Source organism: Aotus nancymaae, unplaced genomic scaffold (genome assembly GCF_030222135.1).
Source record: "Aotus nancymaae isolate 86718 unplaced genomic scaffold, 86718_ANA_hifiasm-v0.15.2.pri h1tg000125l, whole genome shotgun sequence".
NCBI classification, from domain to species: domain Eukaryota; kingdom Metazoa; phylum Chordata; class Mammalia; order Primates; family Aotidae; genus Aotus; species Aotus nancymaae.
In genome coordinates, this window is record NW_026988540.1 from 163,342 (window position 1) to 187,903 (window position 24,562).

The 24,562-nt window shown below is 38.4% G+C and overlaps 1 protein-coding gene across 30 annotated transcripts in view; it reads left to right on the forward strand.

The window, feature by feature from the left end:
• The window catches only part of LOC105708774 (centrosome-associated protein ALMS1-like), a 261,189-nt gene that overhangs the window by 120,938 nt on the left and 115,689 nt on the right, over positions 1 to 24,562 (forward strand). For all 30 annotated transcript variants that reach the window (XR_010340699.1, XR_010340700.1, XR_010340697.1 and 27 more), the window contains one exon: positions 11,032 to 12,896. Coding sequence is in view for 24 of the 30 variants with exons in the window: in XM_064371249.1 (XP_064227319.1) it covers positions 11,032 to 12,896 (1,865 nt within the window). In the remaining 6 variants the exon portion in view is untranslated. The remainder of the gene's footprint in view (positions 1 to 11,031; positions 12,897 to 24,562) is intronic.

Here is a 24,562-nt window from a genome sequence, read left to right on the forward strand (position 1 = left end):
TGTGAAATAGTCTCTGGAAATTAGTAAAAGACACATTTTAGCTAACCAGTAATTTCATAACATCTTTATCTCAGTATAATTTACTGTAATACCATACGTTTCACCCATTTTAAAGTGTAGTTTGTTTACAGAATTTTACAATAACATAATTTTAGAACTTTGTTATTCTCCCCTCTCCACCAGTTCCCTACCCCTAAGCAAACACCAATCCACTTTCTCTCCCTATGGATTTGCCAGTTCTGGACATGTCATATTAAGAGAATTGTATGTGATCTTTTGTGACTGTCTTCTTTTACTTAGCATAATGTTTTCAAGAGTCATTCATGTTATGTTGTAGCTTGAATCAGTACTTCATCCCTTTTTATTGCCAAATTATATTTCATTGTATAGATGTTTTGTTTATTAATTAGTTGGTAGACATTTGGATTTTCCACTCTGGCCATTCAGGACTGCTATGAACATAGTAAGTGTTTATGTATTACAGTGGATGTTTCCTTTCTCTGGGGTATATACCGAAGAGTAGAATTACTGGGACATACGTGGTAACTCCATGTTTAACATGTTGAGGAACTTCTAAACGTTTTTCTGAAGTGGCTGTGCTATTTACATTCCCCTGAGCAGTGCATGAGGGTTTCAGTTTCTCCATATCCTTTTCAGCATTTGTTATTTTCTGTCTTTTTGATTATAGCCATTCTGGTTGGGTACTAAGGGGTATTTATTCATCCAGATTGTTTTGTGTATCAGTTTTTCTTTTTTATTGATCTATAGTATTCCACAGTATGAATGCACCACAGTTTAAATATTCACTATTGAAGAACACTTTGGTTGTTTTCTAGTTTTTGACTTTACCAGTACAGCTGCTGTAAACATTCATGTGCAAGGTTTTGTGTGAATATGTCTTTGTTTCTGTGGGATAAATGCCCAGGATCGCAATTGCTGGGTCATATGGTAGTTGCATGTTTAGTTTTTTGAAAGACAGGCCACAGCTTTTTTCCAGGGTGGTTATTTCATTTACATTCCCACCAGCAGTGTGTGAGTAATCCATCTTCTACGTAATCCTCACCAGCATTTGATACTGTTACTATCTTTATTCTAGCCATTCTAATAGGTATGTAGTGATATCTTATTAAGGTTTTAAATTGCATTTCCTTAATGGTTTTTGATGTTGCACGTTTTTTCATATCTCTGTTTCCAATCTCTGTGTCCTGTTAAGTGAAATGTCTATTGCATTTCCTTAATGGTTTTTGATGTTGCACGTTTTTTCATATCTCTGTTTCCAATCTCTGTGTCCTGTTAAGTGAAATGTCTATCTCTTTTGCCCATTTTCTAATTGGATTGTCGTTTTTTTTACCTTTTTACTGTTGTGAGTTCTTTATATAGGTTAAATGTAAGTCTAGCGGATAGAAGACGTTTATTGGATATGAGGTTTGCAAATATTTTCTTTCAACCTGTAGCTGGGAGAGAGAGGGGCATTTCATTTTGCTGGATAGTCTCGGCTGCCCTAGACTTTCACTGATACCACAAGGGAGGGATAGTGCTTTATCAGCCAGCAGAGATGAAAGTAAGTCCTAGGGTCCTCATTTGGCCTTTGCTAGTGTAGTTGTGAGTGGGGCTAGTTTTTTGTGTGGCGGTTGGCTCAAGTAGAATGTATTCTCTTTTGCTAGGCTTCACCTCTACTGTTTTTGTTTTTTTTTTTTTTTTTTTTGGTCTGTGCTCACTATTCCTGGGTTGTAGACTTCTTCAGCTCTAAGTCTGTATATGTGAGAGAAAAAGAAAACCCAGGGGTTGCACCATAGTGTAATTCCTCAGGTCCCTAGATGACTAGCTAGTCTGCCTTCTTCTCTACATCTTTCAGATTCTTCTTACATTTGTTTTATATATATTGTCCAGGGAACTTCATTTTACTTAGCAGGAAGAATGGGGGAAAGTACATCTGGCCAGGCATGGTGGCTCATGCCTGTAATCCCAGCACTTTGGGAGGCTGAGGCAGGAGGATCCATTGAACCCAGGAGCTGGAGACCAGCCTAGGCAGCAGAGTGAGACTCAGTCTGTACAAAAATAAAAATAAGGAAATTAGCCCTGTGTAGTGGCATGTGCCTGTTGTCCCAGCTCTCCAGGAGGCTGAGGTGGCAGGATCACCTGAGCCTGAGAGGTCAAGGCTTCAGTGATAGCGCCACTGCACTCCAGCCTGGGTGACACCAGCAAGACCCTCTTTTAAGAAGAGAAAAGAAATAAAATGTCACAGGATCCTTGGAGTGTTGCTTTGCAATCTGGAAACCGCTGTGGCCAGTGGCACCTTCTGCCTGTGTATTGCTCACACTTGCTGGGTGCGTTCTGCCAACTCAGCCTGGCAGGCTGCTCTACTGTCCTGGATCACACACCTGCCAAGTGTGAACCAGGCATGGAGTGGTGAGGGGTGGATGGGCAAGCAAGTATGGGGTCTAGCCACTGCACACAGCCTGACTGCTGTGGTGGGGCAGGCAGCTCCAGGCGCTGGCACTGGTGGACTCCACACGAGGCTGCGGTGGGACCAGATGTACTGCATGCAGCTTCTGCTGTGGGCACCCACGTCTGGACAAGGGAAACATGGTGGCACCCGGAAGCTTGGAGACACCAGAAACCACAAAAACCCAAGAGGGTGTCATAGTCCTGGCTCGGGGAATCCCTAGGTCTGGGCTTCCTGAAAGGCTGCAGCTCTTCTCTCCTTGTTGCCTGCCACATGGCAGGTGGGGAAGGGGGTACGTTTCAGCTCTGTTTGTGTTATAGCTCTTTTAGTCCCACCATTTGATGGGTCCTGAGTTCTTGTCCTACATCTAGGAAGAAAGGTATGTGGACAAGTGGAGGGTGAGCAAGGTGGAGAGGAGCTTAATCGAGTGGCAGAACAGTTTTCAGGAGACCGAAAAGGGGTGGTTCCTGTCTGCAGGCAGGTTGTCCCTACAAGTGTCCAGCCCTCAGTGGAGAGGAGAACTCAGAGTGGGTAGCTCATATATGCAGGCAGGTCATCCCATTGTCTGTGCAGCCTTCAGCAGAGAGGAGAGACCTGGAATGGGTAGCTCCTACCTGCATGCAGATTATCCCATCACCTGTGTAACCTTCAGTGGAGAGGAGACCCAGAGGAGGTAGCTCCATGTACAAGCAGATCATTCCATTGTCTCTACAAGTCTGGCTGAGTCCATGGTTTGTTTTGTTTGTTTGTTTGTTTGTTTGTTTGTTTATTTATATTTTATTTTATTGCACTGTAGATTCTGGGGTACATATGAAGAACATGCAGGATTGTTGCATAGGTATATACGTGGCAATGTGGTTTGCTGCCTCCATCCGCATCACCTATATCTGGCATTACTCCCCATGTTATCCCTCCCCAACTCCCTACCCTGCTCTGTCCCTCCCCAGGTCCCCCCCGCAACAAACCTCAGTGTGTGATGCTCCCCTCCCTGTGTCCATGTGTTCTCATTTTTCAACCCCCGCCTATGAGTGAGAGCAAGCGGTGTTTCATTTTCTGTTCTTGTGTCAGTTTGCTGAGAATGATGGTTTCCAGGTTCATTCATGTCCCTGCAAAGGATATGAACTCATCGTTTTTGATGGCTGCATAGTATTCCATGGTGTGTATGTGCCACATTTTCCCTGTCCAGTCTATCATCAGTGGGCATTTGAGTTTGTTCCAAGTCTTTGCTATTGTAAACAGTGCTGCAGTGATCATATGTGTGCATATGTCTTTATAATAGAATGGTTTATAATTCTTTGGATGTATACCCAGTAATGGGATTGCTGGGTCAAATGGAATTTCTATTTCTAGGTCCTTGAGGAATTGCCACACTGTCTTCCACAATGGTTGAACTAATTTATACTCCCACCAACAATGTAAAAGTGTTCCTATTTCTCCACATCCTCTCCAGCATCTGTTGTCTCCAGATTTTTTAATGATCACCATTCTAACTGGCATGAGATAGTATCTGAATGTGGTTTTGATTTGCATTTCTCTAAAGACCAGTGATGGTGAGCATTTTTTCATGTTTGTTGGCCTCATATATGTCTTCTTTTGAGAAGCGTCTGTTCGTATCCTTTGCCCACTTTTGAATGGGCTTGTTTGTTTTTTTCTTGTATATGTGTTTTAGTTCTTTGTAGATTCTGGATATAAGTCCTTTGTCAGATGGGTAGACTGCAAAAATTTTTTCCCATTCTGTTGGTTGCCAGTTCACTCTAATGATTGTTACTTTTGCTGTGCAGAAGCTCTGGAGTTGAATTAGGTCCCATTTGTCTATTTTGGCTTTTGTTGCCAATGCTTTTGGTGTTTTAGTCATGAAGTCCTTGCCTATGCGTATGTCCTGAATGGTTTTGCCTAGGTTTTCTTCTAGGGCTTTTATGGTGTTAGGTCTTATGTTTAAGTCTTTAATCCATCTGGAGTTAATTTTAGTGTAAGGTGTCAGGAAGGGGTCCAGTTTCTGCTCTCTGCACATGGCTAGCCAGTTTTCCCAACAGCATTTATTAAACAGGGAATCCTTTCCCCATTGCTTGGTTTTGTGAGATTTGTCAAAGATCAGATGGTTGTAGATGTGTAGCATTGCCTCCGAGGCCTCTCTTCTGTTCCATTGGTCTATATCTCTGATTTGGTAGCCTTGTAGTATAGTTCGAAGTCCAGTAGTGTGATGCCTCCAGCTTTGTTCTTTTTGCTTAGAATTGACTTGGCTATGTGGGCTCTCTTTTGGCTCCATATGAAGTTTAAGATTTTTTTTTCCAGTTCTGTGAAGAAGGTCATTGGTAGCTTGATGGGGATAGCGTTGAATCTATAAATAACTTTGGGCAATATGGTCATTTTCATGATATTGATTCTTCCTAACCATGAGCATGGAATGTTTCTCCATCTGTTTGTGTCCTCTCTTATTTCGTTGAGCAGTGGTTTGTAGTTCTCCTTGAAGAGGTCCTTTACATCCTTTGTTAGTTGTCTTCCTAGGTATTTTTATTCTCTTTGTAGCAATTGTGAATGGCAGTTCATTCTTGATTTGGCTCTCTTTAAGTCTGTTGTTGGTGTATAGTAATGCTTGCGATTTTTGCACATTGATTTTGTATCCTGAGACTTTGCTGAAGTTGCTTATCAGTTTCAGGAGATTTTGGGCTGAGACAATGGGGTCTTCTAAATATACAATCATGTCATCTGCAATGGAGACAATTTGACTTCTTCCTTTCCTAAGTGAATACCCGTTATTTCTTTCTCTTGCCTGATTTCTCTGACTAGAACTTCCAGTACTATATTGAATAGGAGTGGTGAGAGAGGGCATCCTTGTCTAGTGCCAGATTTCAAAGGGAATGCTTCCAGTTTTTGCTCATTCAGTATGATATTGGCTGTGGGTTTGTCGTAAATGGCTTTCATTATTTTGAGATACGTTCCGTTGATACCTAGTTTATTGAGAGTTTTTAGCATAAAGGGCTGTTGAATTTTGTCGAAGGCCTTCTCTGCATCAATTGAGATAATCATGTGGTTTTTGTCTTTGGTTTTGTTTATGTGGTGAATTATGTTTATAGACCTGCGTATGTTGAACCAGCCTTGTATCCCCTGGATGAAGCCTACTTGATTGTGATGGATAAGGTTTCTGATGTGCTGTTGCAATCAGTTTGCCAGTATTTTATTGAAGATTTTTGCATCTATGTTCATCATGGATATTGGCCTGAAGTTTTCTTTTCTTATTGAGTCTCTGCTGGGTTTTGGAATCAGGATGATGTTGGTTTTATAAAATGATTTGGGAAGGATTCCCTCTTTTTGGATTTTTTGGAATAGTTTCAGAAGGAGTGGTACCAGCTTCTCTTTCTATGTCTGGTAGAATTCGGCTGTGAACCCATCTGGGGTTTTTTTGGTTGGTAGGCCATTAATTGCTGCCTCAGCTTCAGTCCTTGTTATTGGTCTCTTTAGGGTTTCGACTTCTTCCTGGTTTAGGCTTGGGAGGGTGTAAGTGTCCAGGAATTTATCCATTTCTTCCAGGCTTACTGGTTTATGTGCATAGAGTTGTTTGTAATAATCTCTGATGGTGGTTTGTATTTCTGTGCAATCTGTGGTGATATCTCCTTTATCGTTTTTTATTGCATCTATTTGATTATTCTCTGTTTTCTTTTTATTAATCTGGCTAGCGGTCTATTTTGTTGATCTTTTCGAAAAGCCAACTCCTGGATTTATTGATTTTTTGAAGGGTTTTTTGTGTCTCTATCTCCTTCAGTTCTGCTCTGATCTTAGTTATTTCTTGTCTTCTGCTAAGTTTTGAGTTTTTTTGATCTTGCTCCTCTAGCTCTTTCAATTTTGACGATAGGTTGTTGATTTTAGATCTTTCCTTACTTCTCATGTGGGCATTTATTGGTATAAATTTTCCTCTAGACACTGCTTTAAATGTTTCCCAGAGGTTCTTTGTGTCTTTGTTCTCTTTGGTTTTGAAGAACATCTTTATTTCTGCCTTCATTTCATTGTTTATCCAGTCAACATTCAAGAGCCAGTTGTTCAGTTTCCATGAAGTTGTGCAGTTCTGAGTTAGTTTCTGAATTCTGAGTTCTAACTTGATTGCACTGTGGTCTGAGAGAGTGTTTTTTATGATTTCTGTTCTTTTGCATTTGCTGAGGATTGATTTACTTCCAATTATGTGGTCAATTGGTCCAGGTCTAAGTTCAAGTTCTGGATATCCTTGTTAATTTTCTGTCTTGTTGACCTAATATTGAAAGCGGAGTGTTAAAGTCTCACACTATTATTGTGTGGGAGTCTAAGTCTCTTTGTAGGTCATTAAGAACTTGCTTTATATATCTAGGTGCTCCTGTATTGGGTGCGTACATATTTAGGATCATTAACTCTTCTTGTTTTATTTATCCTTTTACCTATATGTAATGCCCTTCTTTGTCTCTTTTAATCTTTGTTGGTTTAAAGTCCATTTTATCAGAGACTAGGATTGCAACTCTTGCTTTTTTTTTTTTTTTTTTTTTTGCTCTCCATTTGCTTGGTAAATCTTTCTCCATCCCTTTATTTTGAGCCTTTGTGTATCCTTGCATGTGAGATGGATTTCCTGAATGCAGCACACCAATGGGTTTTGACTTTTTATCCAATTTGCCAGTCTGTGTCTTTTGTTTGAGGCATTTAGCCCATTTACATTTAAGGTTAATATTGTTATGTGTGAATTTGATCCTGCCATTTTGATGCTAGCTGGTTGTTTTGCCCATTAGTTGATGCAGTTTCTTCATTGTGTCGATGCTCTTTACCATTTGGTACGTTTTTGGAAGGGCTGGTAATGGTTGTTCCTTTCTATGTTTAGTGCTTCTTTCAGGAGCTCTTGTAAAGGAGGCCTAATGGTGAGGAAATCTCTGAGCAATTGCTTGTTCGTAAAGGATTTTATTTCTCCTTCGCTTGTGAAGCTTAGTTTGGCTGGATATGAAATTCTGGGTTGAATGTTCTTTTCTTTAAGGATGTTGAATATCGGCCCCCACTCTCTTCTGGCTTGTAGGATTTCTGCTGAGAGATCCGCTGTGAGTCTGATGGGCTTCCCTTTGTGGGTACCCCGGTCTCTCTCTCTGGCTGCCCTTAGCATTTTTTCCTTCATTTTAAACCTGGTGAATCTGATGATTATGTGCCTTGGGGTTGCTCTTCTTGAGGAATATCTTTGTTGTGTTCTCTGTATTTCCTGGACTTGAATATTGGCCTGCCTTACTAGGTTGGGGAAGTTCTCCTGGATAATATCCTGAAGAGTATTTTCTAGCTTGGATTCATTCTCTCCGTCACATTCCGGTACACCTATCAAATGTAGATTAGGTCTTTTCATATAATCCAATATTTCTTGGAGGCTTTGTTCATTTCTTTTTACTCTTTTTTCTCTAATCTTGCCTTCTTGTTTTATTTCATTGAGTTGATCTTCAGTCTCTCATATCCTTTCTTCTGCGTGGTCAATTCAGCTCTTGAAACTTGTGTATGCTTCGCGAAGTTCTCATGTTGTGTTTTTCAGTTCCATCAATTCATTTATATTCCTCTCTAAGCTGTTTATTTTCATTAGCATTTCGTCAAACCTTTTTTCAAGGTTCTCAGTTTCTTTGCATTGGGTTAGAACATGTTTTTTTAGTTCAGAGAAGTTTGTTATCACCCACCTTCTGAAGACTGTTTCTGTGAATTCATCAGACTCATTCTGAATCCAGCCTTGTTCCCTTGCTGGTGAGGAGTTGTGATCCCCTGGAGGAGGAGAGGCATTCTGGTTTTGGGTGTTTTCATCCTTTTTGCACTGGTTTCTTCCCATCTTTGTGGATTTATCTACTTGTGGTCTTTGTAGTTGGTGGCTTTCAGATGGGGTCTCTGGACATCCTTTTTGTTGATAATGAAGTTATTTCTTTCTGTTTCTTAGTTTTCCTTCTAACAGTCAGACCCCTCTTCTGTAGGACTGCTGGAGGTCCACTCCAGATTTTGCTTTCTTGGGGATCACCTGCAGCGGTTGCAGAACAGTAAGAGTTGCTGCCAGTTTCTTCTTCTGTTATCTTTGTCCCAGAAGGATACCCACCAGATGTCAGCCTGAGGTCTCCTTTATGAGGTATCTCTGGATATACAGGGGTTGGGGAGCTGCTTGAGGAGACAATCTGTCCCTTATAGGAGCTCAAGTGCTGAGCTGTGAGCTCTGTTGTTCTGTTCAGAGCTGCTGGGCAGGTACATTTAAGTCTGCTGCAGCGAAACTCAACTGCCTTTTTTTCCCAGGTGCTCTGTCCTGGGAAGGTGAGGCTTTATTTATAAGTTTCTGTTGTGCTTTTTCCTTTTTTCAGAGATGCCCTGCCCAGTGCGGAGGTAGCCTAGTCATAGTCTGCCAGCAGATGTGTTGCTGAGCTGCCGTGGGCTCTGCCCAGCTGCTGGGTGAACTTCCTTGCTGTTTTGTTTATAGGGGTATAGTTAGAACATCCTTGGTAATGGCGGTGTGCCTCAGTAATGGCCGACTATCTCTGTAATGGCGGACTGCCTCGGTAGTGGCGGACACCCTTCCCCCCACAGAGCTGGACCGTTCCGGTCCAGCTGTGCTTGCTGTGAAACTCTCAATCCAGAGCATTTCAGATCGCTGGTCTTTGTGGGGGTGGGACTGGCCAAGCCAGATCACCTGGCTCCCTGTTTCAGCCCCCCTTTTTTTTTTCAGTTGAACGGGCAACTCTGTCTTCCAGGTGTTCCAGTTGCCAGTTGAGATGGCGCCCGGATTTGTGTGAGTTTTGGTACAGAGACCTGCTGTGCCAGCTGAAACAGCCACGCTGGAGACTCATGGTGTTTTTTTGCCCAGGAATCTCCTGGTCTATGGGCAGTAAAAATTCGTTTAGAACTCGCCCTCTGCGTTTTCACTGGGAACTGCAATCCAGAGGCGTTCCTATTCAGCCATCTTGGATCGTCCTGAGTCCTTGGTTTTCATGGGCTTTAGAGGGGAGGAGGTGTATGCCAATTGGTCCATGGACAGGCCCAGAAAAAGCACCATAAGTTCTCACTCCTGTCCTTGGAACTGGCAGCCCTTTAAGCCATCCCTGGCTTAAAGGTCGGCTTCACCAGTGACCTGCCCCTTTCTGCCCAGGAACCCATCTGCCATCACTCTGCTATCTGTGGTGCCTGTGCTACCCAGGCTGTTCATGTCAAGGGGTACCTGCAGACCCACTGTGAGCTGCCCTCAGCCCTCCTGCCCCCTGCAGCTTCCCTCCTGTGCTCGTTTGTGCCCGGTGTCTGCAGGAGATGGAGGTGGCAGGGGCTGGCATGTAAGCGCTGCCCAAACTATGTGCACACCTGGCTGGGTCACAACAGTGCCTGGGCTCAACCTCCACTTTGCTCTGACATTGGAGTGGGGATCAGGAGTGGGGAGAGGCCAGGCAGTGGGAGCAGGCACTTCTGAGCTTGTAGGGGGCAGGGGGAATTCCCAGATCCCCGAGTGCGCAAGGGTGCCTGGGTCCACAGTTGTGTCTGGGTGGCTGCAGCTGTGCCTATGAGGGTGGGGCTCCCACCCCTCCAACTCAGAAGGGAGTGGGGCTTCTGCCTGTTCTCCACTCCCACCAGCTCAGTAGAGCAAGCATCCCCAGCTGCTCCTCCCCCACTGTAGCTGGCATCATGGCAGCAGCCACTGAAGATGGGATGCTGCTGCCATCAAAAGCACATCTACTCAATCACTTGGGGAGATGCAGCATAATTGAGAATATTTTTATGTGAAATCAGATGTTGCTATATCATCAAATAGAATGTCAACTTATAATGACTTTATAGGTAAAACAGAAACCTCAAAAAATGTTACATGTATGGTAGCTTTGAGTACTGGTCCTATGCCTCAGGAAACGAGATCTTGGTTTTTTTTTCTCCCTTCTTCTTAGGGGTAAAATATTAGGATCTAGGTCAAGCTTCTGTAATCGCCAAACATACAGTGGCTCAAATAAGGTAGAATTTTATTTTTTCATGTCATTGTTCATGTTAGGAAAGTGAGCTCTGCCCTTGGTATCATCTAGGGACCCAAGCTGACTGGAAAACTAAGCTGTCCTTACGCATGACTTCCAAGGTCGTTCCATACATTCTTATTTTCAGCAGGTGAGAAAAATAGTGATGATAGTGGTGGTGATATTGGGGGAGCATGCAGGTCAAGAATTTGATTTTAAGGACAGGAAGCAGAAGTTGTACTTGATGCTCTTGTTCATATCCCATTGGCCTCAACCTAGTCATGTGGTCACAAGTGGCTGCAGAAGAAATAGGAAATGTCTCTCATTTGGTGGCTATATAGCCTGCCAAAATTTGAATAAGGGATTTCTATTACTTAAGATGGGAATACTTACTGGTGGACAATAGTAATCTTTGGTGTTTACTTTGTGGAAAATTTTTGGAACAACTCTCTGAGTGGTCTTAATCATTGTTAGTGATTTTATTCTGTAGTTAACTGTCTTTTTTCTTGCTGTACTCTTTGGCCTGTTACATCATAAAGGAGTGACATGACCTTCATGGTCCAGTCTTAGCATGAGTATAAAACTGACTTGTGTATAACTACTTGGACTGCTTCAAGTAAGACCCTGATTGTTTCTATCTTCTAGGGTTTACAGAGTCCACGGGGAATTGGATGCAAGCCAGAAGCTGTATGTAGTCATATTATTACTCAGAGCCATGAAAAAGGATGTTTCCGGACTCTAACTTCTGAACAAGCACAACTAGATAGCCACCCTTGTGTTTTCAGATCTGCTGAACCCTCAGAAATGACCAGAGGATGGCAGAGCCCATCATCATGCAGAGCCAGGCATGTCAGCCTTCCTGCATCCTTAGACCAGAACGACTCCCATTTCAAAGTTTGGAATTCCTTGCAGTTAAAAAGTCATTCCCCATTTCAAAACTTTATACCTGATGAATTCAAAATCAGCAAAGGTCTTCGAATGCCATTCCATGAAAAGATGGACCCTTGGCTGTCAGAATTAGTAGAACCTGCTTTTGTGCCACCTAAAGAAGTGGATTTTCATTCTTCATCACAAATGCCATCCCCAGAACCCATGAAAAATGTTACTACCTCCATTACTTTTTCATCTCACCGACATTCTAAAGGCATTTCCGATTCCTCTGTTGTTAAGGTTGGTGTCACTGAAGGTAGCCAGTGTACTGGAGCATCTGTTGGGATATTTAATTCTCATTTCACTGAAGACCAGAATCCTCCTAGAGAGCTTAAGCAGAAAACCTCTTGCCCTTCATCATTTAAAATGCAAAGTAATTCACCAGATAAAGAAGTGACTATTTTAGCAGAAGGTAGAAGGCAAAGCCAAAAATTATCTGTTGATTTTGAGCATTCTCTTCAAGAAGAAAAACCCTTAGAAAGATCAGATTTTACAGGCAGTCATTGTGAACCCAGTACCACTGCAGATTCTGGCAATGTCAAGGAAATTCAAATTTCTGATAACCATACCCTTATTAGCAGGGGCAGACCAAGTTCCACCCTAGGAGTAAGCAGATCGAGTTCCAGACTAGGAGTAAAAGAGAAGAATGTAACTATAACTCCAGATCTTCCTTCTTGCATTTTTCTTGAACAACGAGAGCTCTTTGAACAAAGCAAAGCCCCACATGCAGATCACCATGTAAGGAAACACCACTCTCCCTCTCCTCAACATCAGGATTATGTAGCTCCAGACCTTCCCTCTTGCATTTTTCTTGAACAACGAGAACTCTTTGAACAATGCAGAGTCCCACATGTAGATCATCAAATGAGAGAAAAACATTCTCCCCTTCCTCAAGGTCAGGATTCTGTAGCTTCAGACCTTCCTTCTCCCATTTCTCTTGAACGATGTCAAAGTAAAGCGCCAGGTGTAGATGACCAAATGAGAAAACACCATTTCCCCCTTCCTCAAGGTCAGGATTGTGTAGTAGAAAAGAATAATCAACAGAAGCCTAAGTCACACATTTCTACTATAAATGTTGAAGCCAAGTTCAATAATGTTGTCTCCCAGTCACCCCCAAATCGCTGTACATTAACAACATCTGCATCTACTCCTCCTTCAAATAGAAAAGCACTTTCTTGTGTTTGTGTAACTCTTTGTCCCAAGACTTCTTCCAAGTTGGATAGTGGAACTTTAGATAAAAGATTTTATTCATTGGATGCTGCTTCTAAAGCAAGGATAAATAGTGAGTTTAACTTTGACTTACCTACTATATCTTCGAGATCACTGGAACCAACCTCCAAATTACTGACCAGTAAACCTGTAGCACAGGATCAAGAAGCTTTAGGTTTTCTAGGACCTAAATCTTCACTGGATTTCCAAGTTGTACAGCCTTCTCTTCCAGACAGTAACACTATTACTCAGGACTTGAAAACCATACCTTCTCAAAATAGCCAGATAGTAACCTCAAGGCAAATACAGGTGAACATTTCAGATTTCGAAGGACATTCCAATCCAGAGGGGACTCCGGTATCTGCAGATCGGTGAGTCTCATTGTGATAAAAAGCAAGCTGGATGGACTTCATGATGAAGGGTTTCAAATACTTAAGCAAATGTTGGTTCTTGGAGGGAAGGCTGTGTGATTTCTCTGAGTGGAGGTTGTGTCTGACTAATTACTAGAAGTCTTTCAAGGAATAAATATGTTAAGTAAAAGAGAACATATGACAGTAACATGTTTATACTTTCAGAGGGTTTTTGGCAAGACTTGACATCAAGTGTTTTAAAAAATTGAATGACTTTGCAAAAATCTTTGATCATCCAATGATACAATTACTAGCTTCTTATTTACTGTGTTGGACATATGCTGAAGGTCTCCTTTGGAGGTTGCACACACGTATATGGGGGCTTGCTTGCTCTCTCTCTTCCTCTCTCCTCCCCTCTCTCCCTTTCTGTCTTCTCCAGCTCTGGGTTCCATTTCATGACTTCCCTCAAATATTTAGCATTTACAAAGAAAATAGCTTTGCAGTGGAAAATCCTGACAGATACCACTTTAGTCAAATGATGATTAGCATCACCAGTAAGACAACATAATGTGCTCCCTGATATGATGCCCCACTTCATAGTGTATTGTAGGAAAGGAAACCCAATTCAGGGGTAAGTCCATTAGATTTATATTATTCAGCCTAATTTTAGCACTTTGCCATTAATTCAGTTTGACTTTAATGAGCCTTTTACAGTATGGTGAAACAGAACTACCTGTATGTTTAATATTTTACCTTATAGTTGAAGAGACATCATACCACAGTAGAGAGCACTGGGCTTGGAAAGGAGGAAGAGAGAAATGTTTATTTATCATCCACAGGCGGTAGTAGTTGTGGCAGTGAGTCATGGCAATGAGGAACTTACATTTGCTGTCTTACTTCTCATGATGATCCTATTAAGCAGGTGATGAGATCTCTATTTTCCTACCGGGAAGTGGAGATACTGACTGCTGCTTGTGCCAAAAGATATTGTTTGTAGGTAGGAGAAAAGGCATTCAAATGCAGTCTGTTTAATCAAAGCAAGGTCTTATTCCCCTACCCAGTACTCTGTCCTAGAATTTGACCCCTACTTCCAACTCTTCTTCCAGTCACGATGCTGGATAACTTATTCAATATCTTTGGCACTCATATGTAGAAGGAAAGGGGTAGAATGCTGAAAAATCCCTTACAGCTCTGAAAGTTAGGGATTGAGATAGTAGATTGGGGCAAAAACAAGGGAAATCTCTGATTTCAATGTTATAAATAGTAGAGTGCTATAGAGATCAGTACTGATACCTTTAAAAAATTTTTTTCTTTGAGACAGAGTCTAGTTCTGTCACCCAGGCCAGAGTGCAGGGTGTGATCTCCGTTCACTGCAACCTTCTCCCCCTGGGTTCAAGCTATCGTCCTGCCTCAGCCTCTCGAATAGCTGGGACCAACTCTTCAAAGGTTAAATGCCAAACTATTGTAACTGCATACCTTAAAAATCAGATAAAGCTATGAATGAGGAGAAAATAATACATGATTACACATATATATTTATATATGTATACATATTATATATACTATATATGTATATACATTTAGTATATGTATACTGTATAATGTATATATAGTATATATACTATATATACACATTATATAATCTATATATTATATGATATATACATAACATATAATCTGTATATTATGTATGATATATGTGTAATATATAATCTATATATTATATCTAATATATACATAATATAATATATAATATAGCATATATAATTATACATTATAATATATTGTAATATATTTATATAATTATGATCAAATATATAATTATTTTATATATACAATTATATATAATATATATTATAATATATAATCTATAGATTACATATATTATGTCTACGTCATATAATCTATAGATTGTATATTATGTATATATACATGTATAGTATACATAATATATATTATACATTATAAATGTACTAATTAATGTATATATGCACATAGTACTAAAATATATATTTACATAAGTATATATATACATATTTATATTTGTATATTTATATGTATTTGTATATTATATATGTATATATATTTATATATAAATATGTCTTATGTATATATATTATGTATATGTAAATATATAATATTCATATATCTATATATTATATAGTATATATACATAATGTATACATATATGTATATATGTATACATATTATATGTGTATATATACATATATAATATGTATATATACATATATATGTATACATACATATGTATCATATGCTATATATGTATGTATACATATATATGTATACATACATAAGTGATTATTACACTAAGTATAAAATGATGTAAGCATCCACTACAAATATACATTCTGAACAAATGGCGTTATTATTCATCTAACAATATATATGTGTATATCTATAATATACATTATATGTAATATATACTATATATGTTTGTATTCATATATATGTATCTATGGTATATACATGTGTACTATATATACATTAGTATATATGTATTTATGCTATACACTGTATATACGTGTATATATAGTATACATGTATAATACTATATATACTTATATATAGTATACTGTGTGTATACACTATACATACACACACAGTATACTATATATAAGTATATATATTATGTACATATATGTATATAAATATATACATATATGTATATATTGTATATATTGTAGACATGTATATGTAGTATACATGTATGTTGTATATATAGCATATGCTATATATAGTATACATGTATATACTATATATACATACATATGTATATATGCAAATATATAGTATACATTATATACTATATATACTATATATACATATATGTATATATGTTTATATACATAACATATATACATGTATATTAGATGAACTAACAATAATGCCATTTGTTCAGCGTGTACATTTGTAGTGGATGCTTATTTTATTTTATACTTAGTATAATAATCAGAAATAGATATTATCACCTCACTTTTGGATTTTAAAAGCCTGAGACTTAAGAGAAAATGTTTTCCTAAGATCACATGGCTGTTGAGCATTGGAGGTGACATTTGAACCTAGGTTTGTTGAACTCCACAGTCCATAAATAATTCAAACTACACACAAACACACACAGATGCATAAAACATATATATAAGTATATATGTATAAAATACTTATAAAGTATATATGTGTAAAATATAAAGTATATATAGATAAAAGATATTTAAATGTTTTCTTTTTGAGATAATTTTAGACTTACAGAGGAGTTGTAGATGTAGCACAAGAGTTCCTGTATTAATTATGTAGTGCTATGTATTATGTTACCCTGAAATGTAGCAACTTAATAAACATCTGAAAATGTATGTAGGTCAAAAATCTAAATGTATCTCTTTTGGGTACTTCTGTCTTAAGTTCTCTCACAGGGCTTTCCTGAGAGGATGTGCTTCCACACATGGCCATGGCTTTGGCCAGAGACATGGGCTTTTTGCTTCTGTAAGGCACTCATAATATGACACCTAGTGAGGAAGTGAGGGGTAGGAGAGGGTGCCCAAGGCAAAAGGCACAGTCTTCTTGTAGCCTACCCTTGGGTGTGACATCTCATCACCTCTGCCGCATTCTCTTCAACAGAAATAAGTCAGTGTCTGCAGCTCTCACCCAAGGGTTGGCAGTTACACAAGGTCCTGAATACAAGGAGGTAGATGTCATTGGGGGATATCTTAGAGTTTGCCCATGTAACCTTTACTGAAGCTTTCATTTATGTTAATGTCTTACCATAACTTCATAACCATAAAATATTTATCAAAATAAACTATTCTTGGTATAAAATAAAACTATATATAGTCTAACATTGATTTCACCAGGTTTTTCCACAAATGAACCTTTTTTTGTTTCAGATCCACCCCAGGATTCCATCTTGCATTTTAGTTGTCACGTCTTAGGCTCCTCCAATCTGTGGCACTTTCCCAGTCTTTCCTTGTCTTTCGTGACCATGACACTTTGAAGAGTGCTAATCAGTTATTTTCAAGAAGCTTCTTCAATTTAGCATTGTTTGATGCTTCAAGTTTAGACTAGCGTTATGCATTCTCAATACGTCACAATGGAGAGCACATTATGTTGATATACATTACTGGTGATGTTAACCTTGCTTACTTGGCTAAAGTGGTATCTGCTGGGATTCTCCACTGTAAAGTTACTGTTTTTCCTTTGGAGATACCAAACTTTTGAGGGATATTTTGTTAGACTACACAAATAACCTGTTTAAACGTTGACTAGTAATTTTAGCATTCATGAGTGGGTCTTGGCTATAGCAGTTATTACTCTGGTGTTTTAATTCTTTTATGTCTTTCATCTCTTCTACATTTGTTATTTTGAATTCTTCTGTAAGGAGAATTGTTCTTCCCTCATTTATTCCACCCTAGGTTATTTATTTGTATTAGTGTAGACTCATGAGTGTTTATTTCATCCTTTGGATTATAACTGTATTATAAATGAATCACCTACTCATCCTTCAGCATGAGTAGGTGATTCATTTATAATATACTATTACTTTTTTGTTGCTCAAATTCTTGTTTTAGCTATTTAGAGCACTTTCAGGTTGGCTTCTGTACTGTACCCCAGACCCAGAATCAACTGTTTGATTAAAATACCCTCTGTTTTTTGTTTGTTTTGTTTTGTTTTGTTTTGTTTTGAGGCAGTGTTTTGCTCTGTCTCCCAGGCTGGAGTTCAGTGGTGCGATCTCTGCCCCCTGCAACCTCCACCTCCTGGGTTCACGTGATTGTCCTGCCTCAGCCTCCTGAGAAGCTAGGATTACAGGTGTGCGCCACCACACCCAGCTAATTTTCTGTATTTTTAGTAGAGATGGGGTTTCACCATGTTAGCCAAGCTGGTCTTGAACTCCTGACCTCAAGTGATCTGCCCTCCTCAGCCTCTTAAAATGCTGAGATTACCACGCCCAGCCAAAAAACCTTTTCTGTCAAGGGAGGAAGGAGAATAGTATTTAGAAAGCAAGATGTAAGTACCTGGCATGCTCATTGGTGCTGGGATGTCACTGTGTGTAGCGTTTCTCAGTGAATAAAGCTAAGAAATATAGTAGATATGATAACTTATGTGTATACTCATAGCTGTATCTTTTAATGTTGTGTGTATGTGTGTTAAATCATGAGTCCGTACTGATACCTCTGACTCCAGTACAGATCTACAGGGTTGATTCTTCCTTTCCCCTTTCTTTACTTGTAACTTCTGTCTCTAATAGCGATAAAACTGGCTCTCATTATCTGTATTTACTCTAGGATATAAATAAAGCAGTTTCAGAATTCCTAGCCCATACCCACATGAAAAACAAATTCTGCAACTAGAGTACAGTGTTTATTTGCAGTTTTGAATTTATCATTAAAATATCTAGACAAAAATGCTGTTTGCTAAAGTTTAAGTCAGCATCTCTCTTCCCCATACTCTTCAGTGTGAATACGTGATTCATTTATAATGTAGTTAGATTCATTAATCACATTCTGCATTCCGTCTTTGCTTCATATCCTGGTTGACTTTTAAAAATGTACATATTTAAAGTGCAATAAAATATATATATATATAAAGTACATACTTATAAACATCATTTTCTGTGCTTTACAGTTCTGTCCATTGCCACAGTTTCATATGAACAGTTCCATCATTCCGAAAATTCCCCCATGCCATTCCTTTAGAGACAGTCTTTCCCCTGACCCCTTGCTCCTGGCAGTCCCTGGTCTGTTTTTTTTCCCTAGAGTTTTGCCTTTCTAGAATGTCACACAAATGGAATCATAAAATATGTAACAGTCTTTTGGATCTGACCTTTTTTGCTTTGCAAAATGCATTTGACACATCCATCTTGTGTGCGTTGGTAGTGCCTTTTTGTTGCTCTTTTATATTACAGTTCCATTGTACAGATTACCACAATTTGTTTATCCATTCACTCCTTAAAGGATATTTGAATTGTTTCTAATTTGGGGCCATTAAAATTAGAACTGCTGTAAACATTTATATACAGGTTTGTGTTTCTCTGCAGTAAGTACTAAGGAAGAGGATTCCTGAATTATGTATGTGTATATTTAACTTTGTAAGAATTATTCAGAGCTGAACTAATACTAGTTTTTCAGAGTGGCTGTATCATTTTGCATTCCCACTGGCAGTGGGTGAACATTCTGGTTACTCCATACCCTCACCAATGTGTAAGTTGTCAAAATATTTTAGCCATTTTTATAGTTGTACAGTGATATTTCAACATAGTTTTAATTTGCATGTCCTTCCATAATCGCTAATTATTATGAACACCTTTTCAAGAGCTTATTTACCATCCTGTTTGGTGAAGTCCTTTTTAAACAGGGTTGTTTGCTTTTTATTGGTGAATTTCGAGAGCTCTTAATATACTCTGGATACGAGTCTTTTCTGGATATGTTATTTGCAAATATCTCCTCAGAGTATGTGACTTGTCTTCTTGTCCTCTTAACAAAGTCTTTCAAAGAACAGGGGTTTTTCCCTTTTGATCAAGTCCAGTTAATTGATTTTTAAATGGATCACGTGATTGGATTGGCAGTACTTTTCTTATTTCAGTAGTTTTTGGGGTAAAGGTGGTTTTTGGTTACATGGATAAGTTCTTTAGTGGTGATTTCTGAGATTTTAGTGCACCCATCACTCAAGTAGTATACACACTTTACCCACTATGTAGTATTTTGTCCCTCAGCCCCCTTCAACCTCCCCATTCAGTCCCCAAAGTCTGTTATATCATTCTTATGCTTTTGCGTCTTCATAGTTTAGCTACCACTTATAAGTGAGAACATACAATATTTGGTTTTCCATTCCTGAGTTACTTCTCTTAGAATAATGGCCTCCAGTTCCATCCAAGTTGATGCAAAAGATGTTATTTCATTCTTTTCTATGGCCGAGTAGTATTCCATGGTGTATACATACAACATTTTCTTTCTCTACTTGTTGGTTGATGGGTACTTAGGGTTTTATGTCTTTGCAGTTGCAAATTGTCCTGCCGTAAAAGTGTGTGCATGTGTCTTTTGAATATAATGTCTTGGTTTTTTTTTTTAGTTATAGATTTCTTTGGTACATCTTGTTAGGCATTTGCTGAGCTTTTTAAGCCTAAAGGTTTATAGGTATACCTCAGATATATTGCAGGTTCAGTTCCAGACCACTGCAATAAAGCAGGTCACATGAATTTTTTGGTTTCCCAGTGCATATACAAGTTATGTTTACACTATACTGTACTCTTAAGTGTATAATAGCATTATGTCTAAATAGCGTTAATTTAAAAATTCTTATTGCCTAAAAATGCTAACGATCATTTGAACCTTCAGTGACTTACTTTTTGCTGGTGGTGGTCTTATCTTGATGTGGGTGGCTATTAACTGCTCTGGGTGGTGATTGCTAAAGATTAGGGTGGCTGTAGAAATTTCTTCCGTAATTTTTGTTGGTACGTAGTAGGTGTATTTGTTTATGGGGTTCATGAGATGGTTTGATACAGGCGTGCAGTGTGAAATAAGCATATCGTGAAGAATAGGGTATCTATCCCCTCAAGCATTTATCCATTGAGTTGCAAACAATCCAATTACACTCTCCAGGTTATCTTCAAATGTACAGTTATTATTGACTATAGTTACCCTGTTGTGTTATCATATAATAGTTCTTATTCATTTTATTTTATTTTTTGTACCCATTAACTATCCCAGTCTCTTCCCAAACCCCTCACTACCCTTCCCAGCCTCTGGTAACCATCCTTCTACTCTCTATTTCCATGAGTTCAATTGTTTGGATTTTTAGATCCCACAAATAAGTGAGAACATGCAGTGTTTGTCTTTTTGTGCCTGGCTTATTCCATTTAACATAATGATCTCCACTTCTGTCTGTATTGTTGTAAATGACTGGATCTCATCCTTTTCTATGTCTGAATAGTACTCCACTGTGTATATGTACCATATTTTCTTATCTATTTATCTGTTAATGGGCACATAGGTTGCTTCCATATCTTAGCTTACCATAAACAGTGCTGCAGCAAACATGGGATTGCACTGAATCTGCAGATTACTTTTGAGTAGCAAAATCAGTCTTCCATATACTGATTTCCTTTTTTGGGGTATATACGCAACAGTAGGATTGCTGAATCATATGGTAACTTAGTTTTTAGTTTTTTAAAGGAGTCTCCAATCTATTCTCCTTAATGATTGCACTAATTTACATTCCCAGCAACAGTATACAAAGGTTCCCTTTTTTCCACATCTTTGCCAGCATTTGTTATTGCCTGTCTCTTGGACATGTAAGACATTTTAACTGGGGTGAGGTGATACCTCATTGTAGTTTTTAGTTTTAGTGTTTTGATCAGATTATTAGATTTTTTTCCAGTTGAGTTGTTTGAGCTCTTTATATATTCTGGTTATTAATCCCTTGTGAGATGGGTAGTTTGCAGATTTTTATTTTCTGCCATTTTGTGGGTTGTCTCTTCACTTTACTGTTTATATCCTTTGTTGTAAAGAAGCTTTTTAATTTGATGTGATCCCATTTGTCCATTTTCGCTTTAGTTGCCTGTGCTTGTGGCATATTGCTCAAGAAATTTTTGCCCAGACCAATATCCTAAAAACTTTCCCCTGTGTTTTTTTGTAGTAGTTTCATGGTTTGAGGTCTTAGATTTCGGTTTTTAATTCATTTTGATTTGATTTTTGTATATGGCGAAAGATAGAGGTCTAGCTTCATTCTTCTGCATTTAGATACCCAGTTTCCCCAGTGCCATTTATTGAAGAGACTGTCTTTTCCTTGGTGTATGTTTTTGGCACCTTTGTCAAAAATGAGTTCACTGTAGGTGTGTGGATTTGTTTCTCAGTTCTCTGTTCTGTTTCATTGGTTTATGTGTCTGTTTTTAAGCTAGTAAGTACCATGATGTTTTGGTTATTATAGCATTGTAGTATAATTTGAAGTCAGGTATTGTGATTCTTCCAGTTTCATTGTTTTTGCTTAGGATAACTCTGGCTGTTCTGGGTCTTTTGTGGTTCCATGTAAATTTTAGGATTTTTTTCTATTTGAAGAATGTCATTGGTATTTTAATAGAGATTGCATTGAATACATATTCAGTGGAGTACCCGTTTTGCTTTGGGTTGTATGGACATTTTAACAATATTTATCTTTCTAATTCATGAACATGGAATATTTTTCCATTTTTTTGGTGTCCTCTTCAATTTCTTTCAAAGTTGTATAGTTTCCTTTATAGAAATCTTTGACTTCTTTGGTTAATTGCTGGGTATTTGATTTTACGTGTAGCTATTGTAAATGGGATTAGTTTTTAAATTTCTTTTTCATGTTATTCACTGTTGACATATAGAAATGCAAACTGATTTTTGTATGTTGATTTTGTATCCTGCAACTTTACTGAATTTATTGATTGAAATAGTTTTTTGTGTGGAGGCTCTAGGTTTTTTCAAAAAGATTGTATCATCTGCAAACAAGGATAATTTGACTTCTTCCTTTCCAATTTGGAAGCCCTTTCTATCTTTCTCTTGTCTGATTGTTCTTGCTAGGACTTCCAGTACTTTGTGGAATAAGAGTGTTGAAAGTAGACATCCATGTCATGTTCCATATCTTAGAGGAAAGGTTTTCAGTTTCTTCCCCATTCGGTATGATACTAGCTGTGGGTCTGTCGTATATGGCTTTTACTATGTTGAGGTATGTGCTCTCTTTACCCATTTTTTTGAGGGTTTTTATCACAAAGAGATGTTGAATTTTAAGAAATGTTTTCTCAGCATCAATTGAAATGATCGTGTGGTTTTTGCCCTTCATTCTGTTGATATGTTGTATCATGTTAATTGAATTACATTGGTCCAGTTGATCAACTGTATTGTTGAAATTGTCATCTTCACTGAATTTTTAATTCAGCTTGTTTAATCAGCATTTGAAAACAGCATATATCTCTAGTTATGTTTGTGTGTTTTCTGTTTTTCCTATAGATCTTGTTTGGGATATTTTGTGGGGAGGGGAACAATCACAAAGTTATAGAAAAGGTGTAAATATGGTACAAGGAACTTCTCTTTCTCCTTAGTTATTTGGGAATAAGTTGTTCACCTGCTGCACAATCACTTTCATTTTACATTTTCTCATTTCCTGTAAAGGATCATATGGTTTGTCAAAGATCTGATGGTTGTAGATGTGTGGTGTTATTTCTGAAGCCTCTGTTCTGTTCCATTGGTCTATATATCTGTTTTGGTACCAGTACTATGCTGTTTTTGTTACTGTAGCCTTGTAGTATAGTTTGAAGTCAGGTAGTGTGATACATCCAGCTTTGTTCTTTTTGCTTAGGATTGTCTTGGCCATGTGGGCTCTTTCTTGGTTTCATATGAAATTTAAGGTGTTTTTTTTCCAATTTTGTGAAGAAAGTCGATGGTAGCTTGATGGGAGAGGATTAAATCTGTAAATTTCTTTGAGCACTATGGCCATATACATGATATTGATTCTGCGTATCCGTGAGCATGGAATGTTTTTCCATTTGTTTGTGTCATCTCTAATTTCCTTGAGCAGAGGTTTGTAGTTCTCCTTCAAGAGGTCTTACCTTCCTCATAAGTTGTATTTGTATTTGTATTTGAATCATAAGTTCGCTGATGATTTGGCTCTCTGTTATTGGTGTATAAGAATTCTTGTTATTTTTTGCACACTGATTTTGTATCCTGCGACTTTGCTGAAGTTGCTTATCGGCTTAAGGAGATTTGGGGCTGAGACGATGGGTCTTCTAAATACACAATCATGTCATCTGCAAACAGAGACAATTTGACTTCCTCTTTTCCTAATTGAATACCCTTTCTTTCTCTTGCCTGATTGACCTGGCCAAAACTTCCAGTACTATGTTGAATAGGAGTGGTGTGGGAGGGCATCCTTGTCTTGTGCCGGTTTTCAAAGGGAATGTTTGGCCATTCAGTATGATATTGGCTGTGGGTTCGTCATAAATAGCCCTTATTATTCTGTGATATGTTCCATTAATACCTAGTTTATTGAATGTTTTTAGCATGAAGGGCTGTTGAATTTTGTTGAAGGCCTTTCTACATCTATGGAGATAATCATGGTTTTTGTCATTGGTTCTGTTTATGTGATGGATTACACTTACAGATTTGCGTATGTTGAACCAGTCTTGCATCCCAGGGATGCAGCCAACTGGATTGTAGTGGATAGGCTTTTTGATGTGCTGCTGGATTCAGTTTGCCAGTATTTTATTGAGGATTTTTGCATTGATGTTCATCAGGGATATTGGCCTGAAATTTTCCTTTTTTGTTGTGTCTTTGCCAGGTTTTGGTATTAGGATGATGCTGGCCTCATAAAACGGGTTAGGGAGGAGTCCCTCCTTTTCTCTCGTGTGGAATATTTTCAGGAGGAATGGTACCAGCTCCTCTTTGTATCTCTGGTAGAATTTGGTTGTGAATCCATCTGTTCCTGGACTTTTTTTGGTTGGTAGGCTATTAATTCCTGCCTCAATTTCAGAAATTGTTATTGGTCTATTCAGGGATTTGACTTCTTCCTGGTTTAGTGTTAGGAGGGTGTAAGTGTCCAGGAATTTATCCTTTTCTTCTAGATTTTCCAGTTGATTTGCGTAGAGGTGTTTATAGTATTCTCTGATAGTAGTTTGTATTTCTGTGGAATCAGTGGTGATATCCCCTTTATCATTTTTT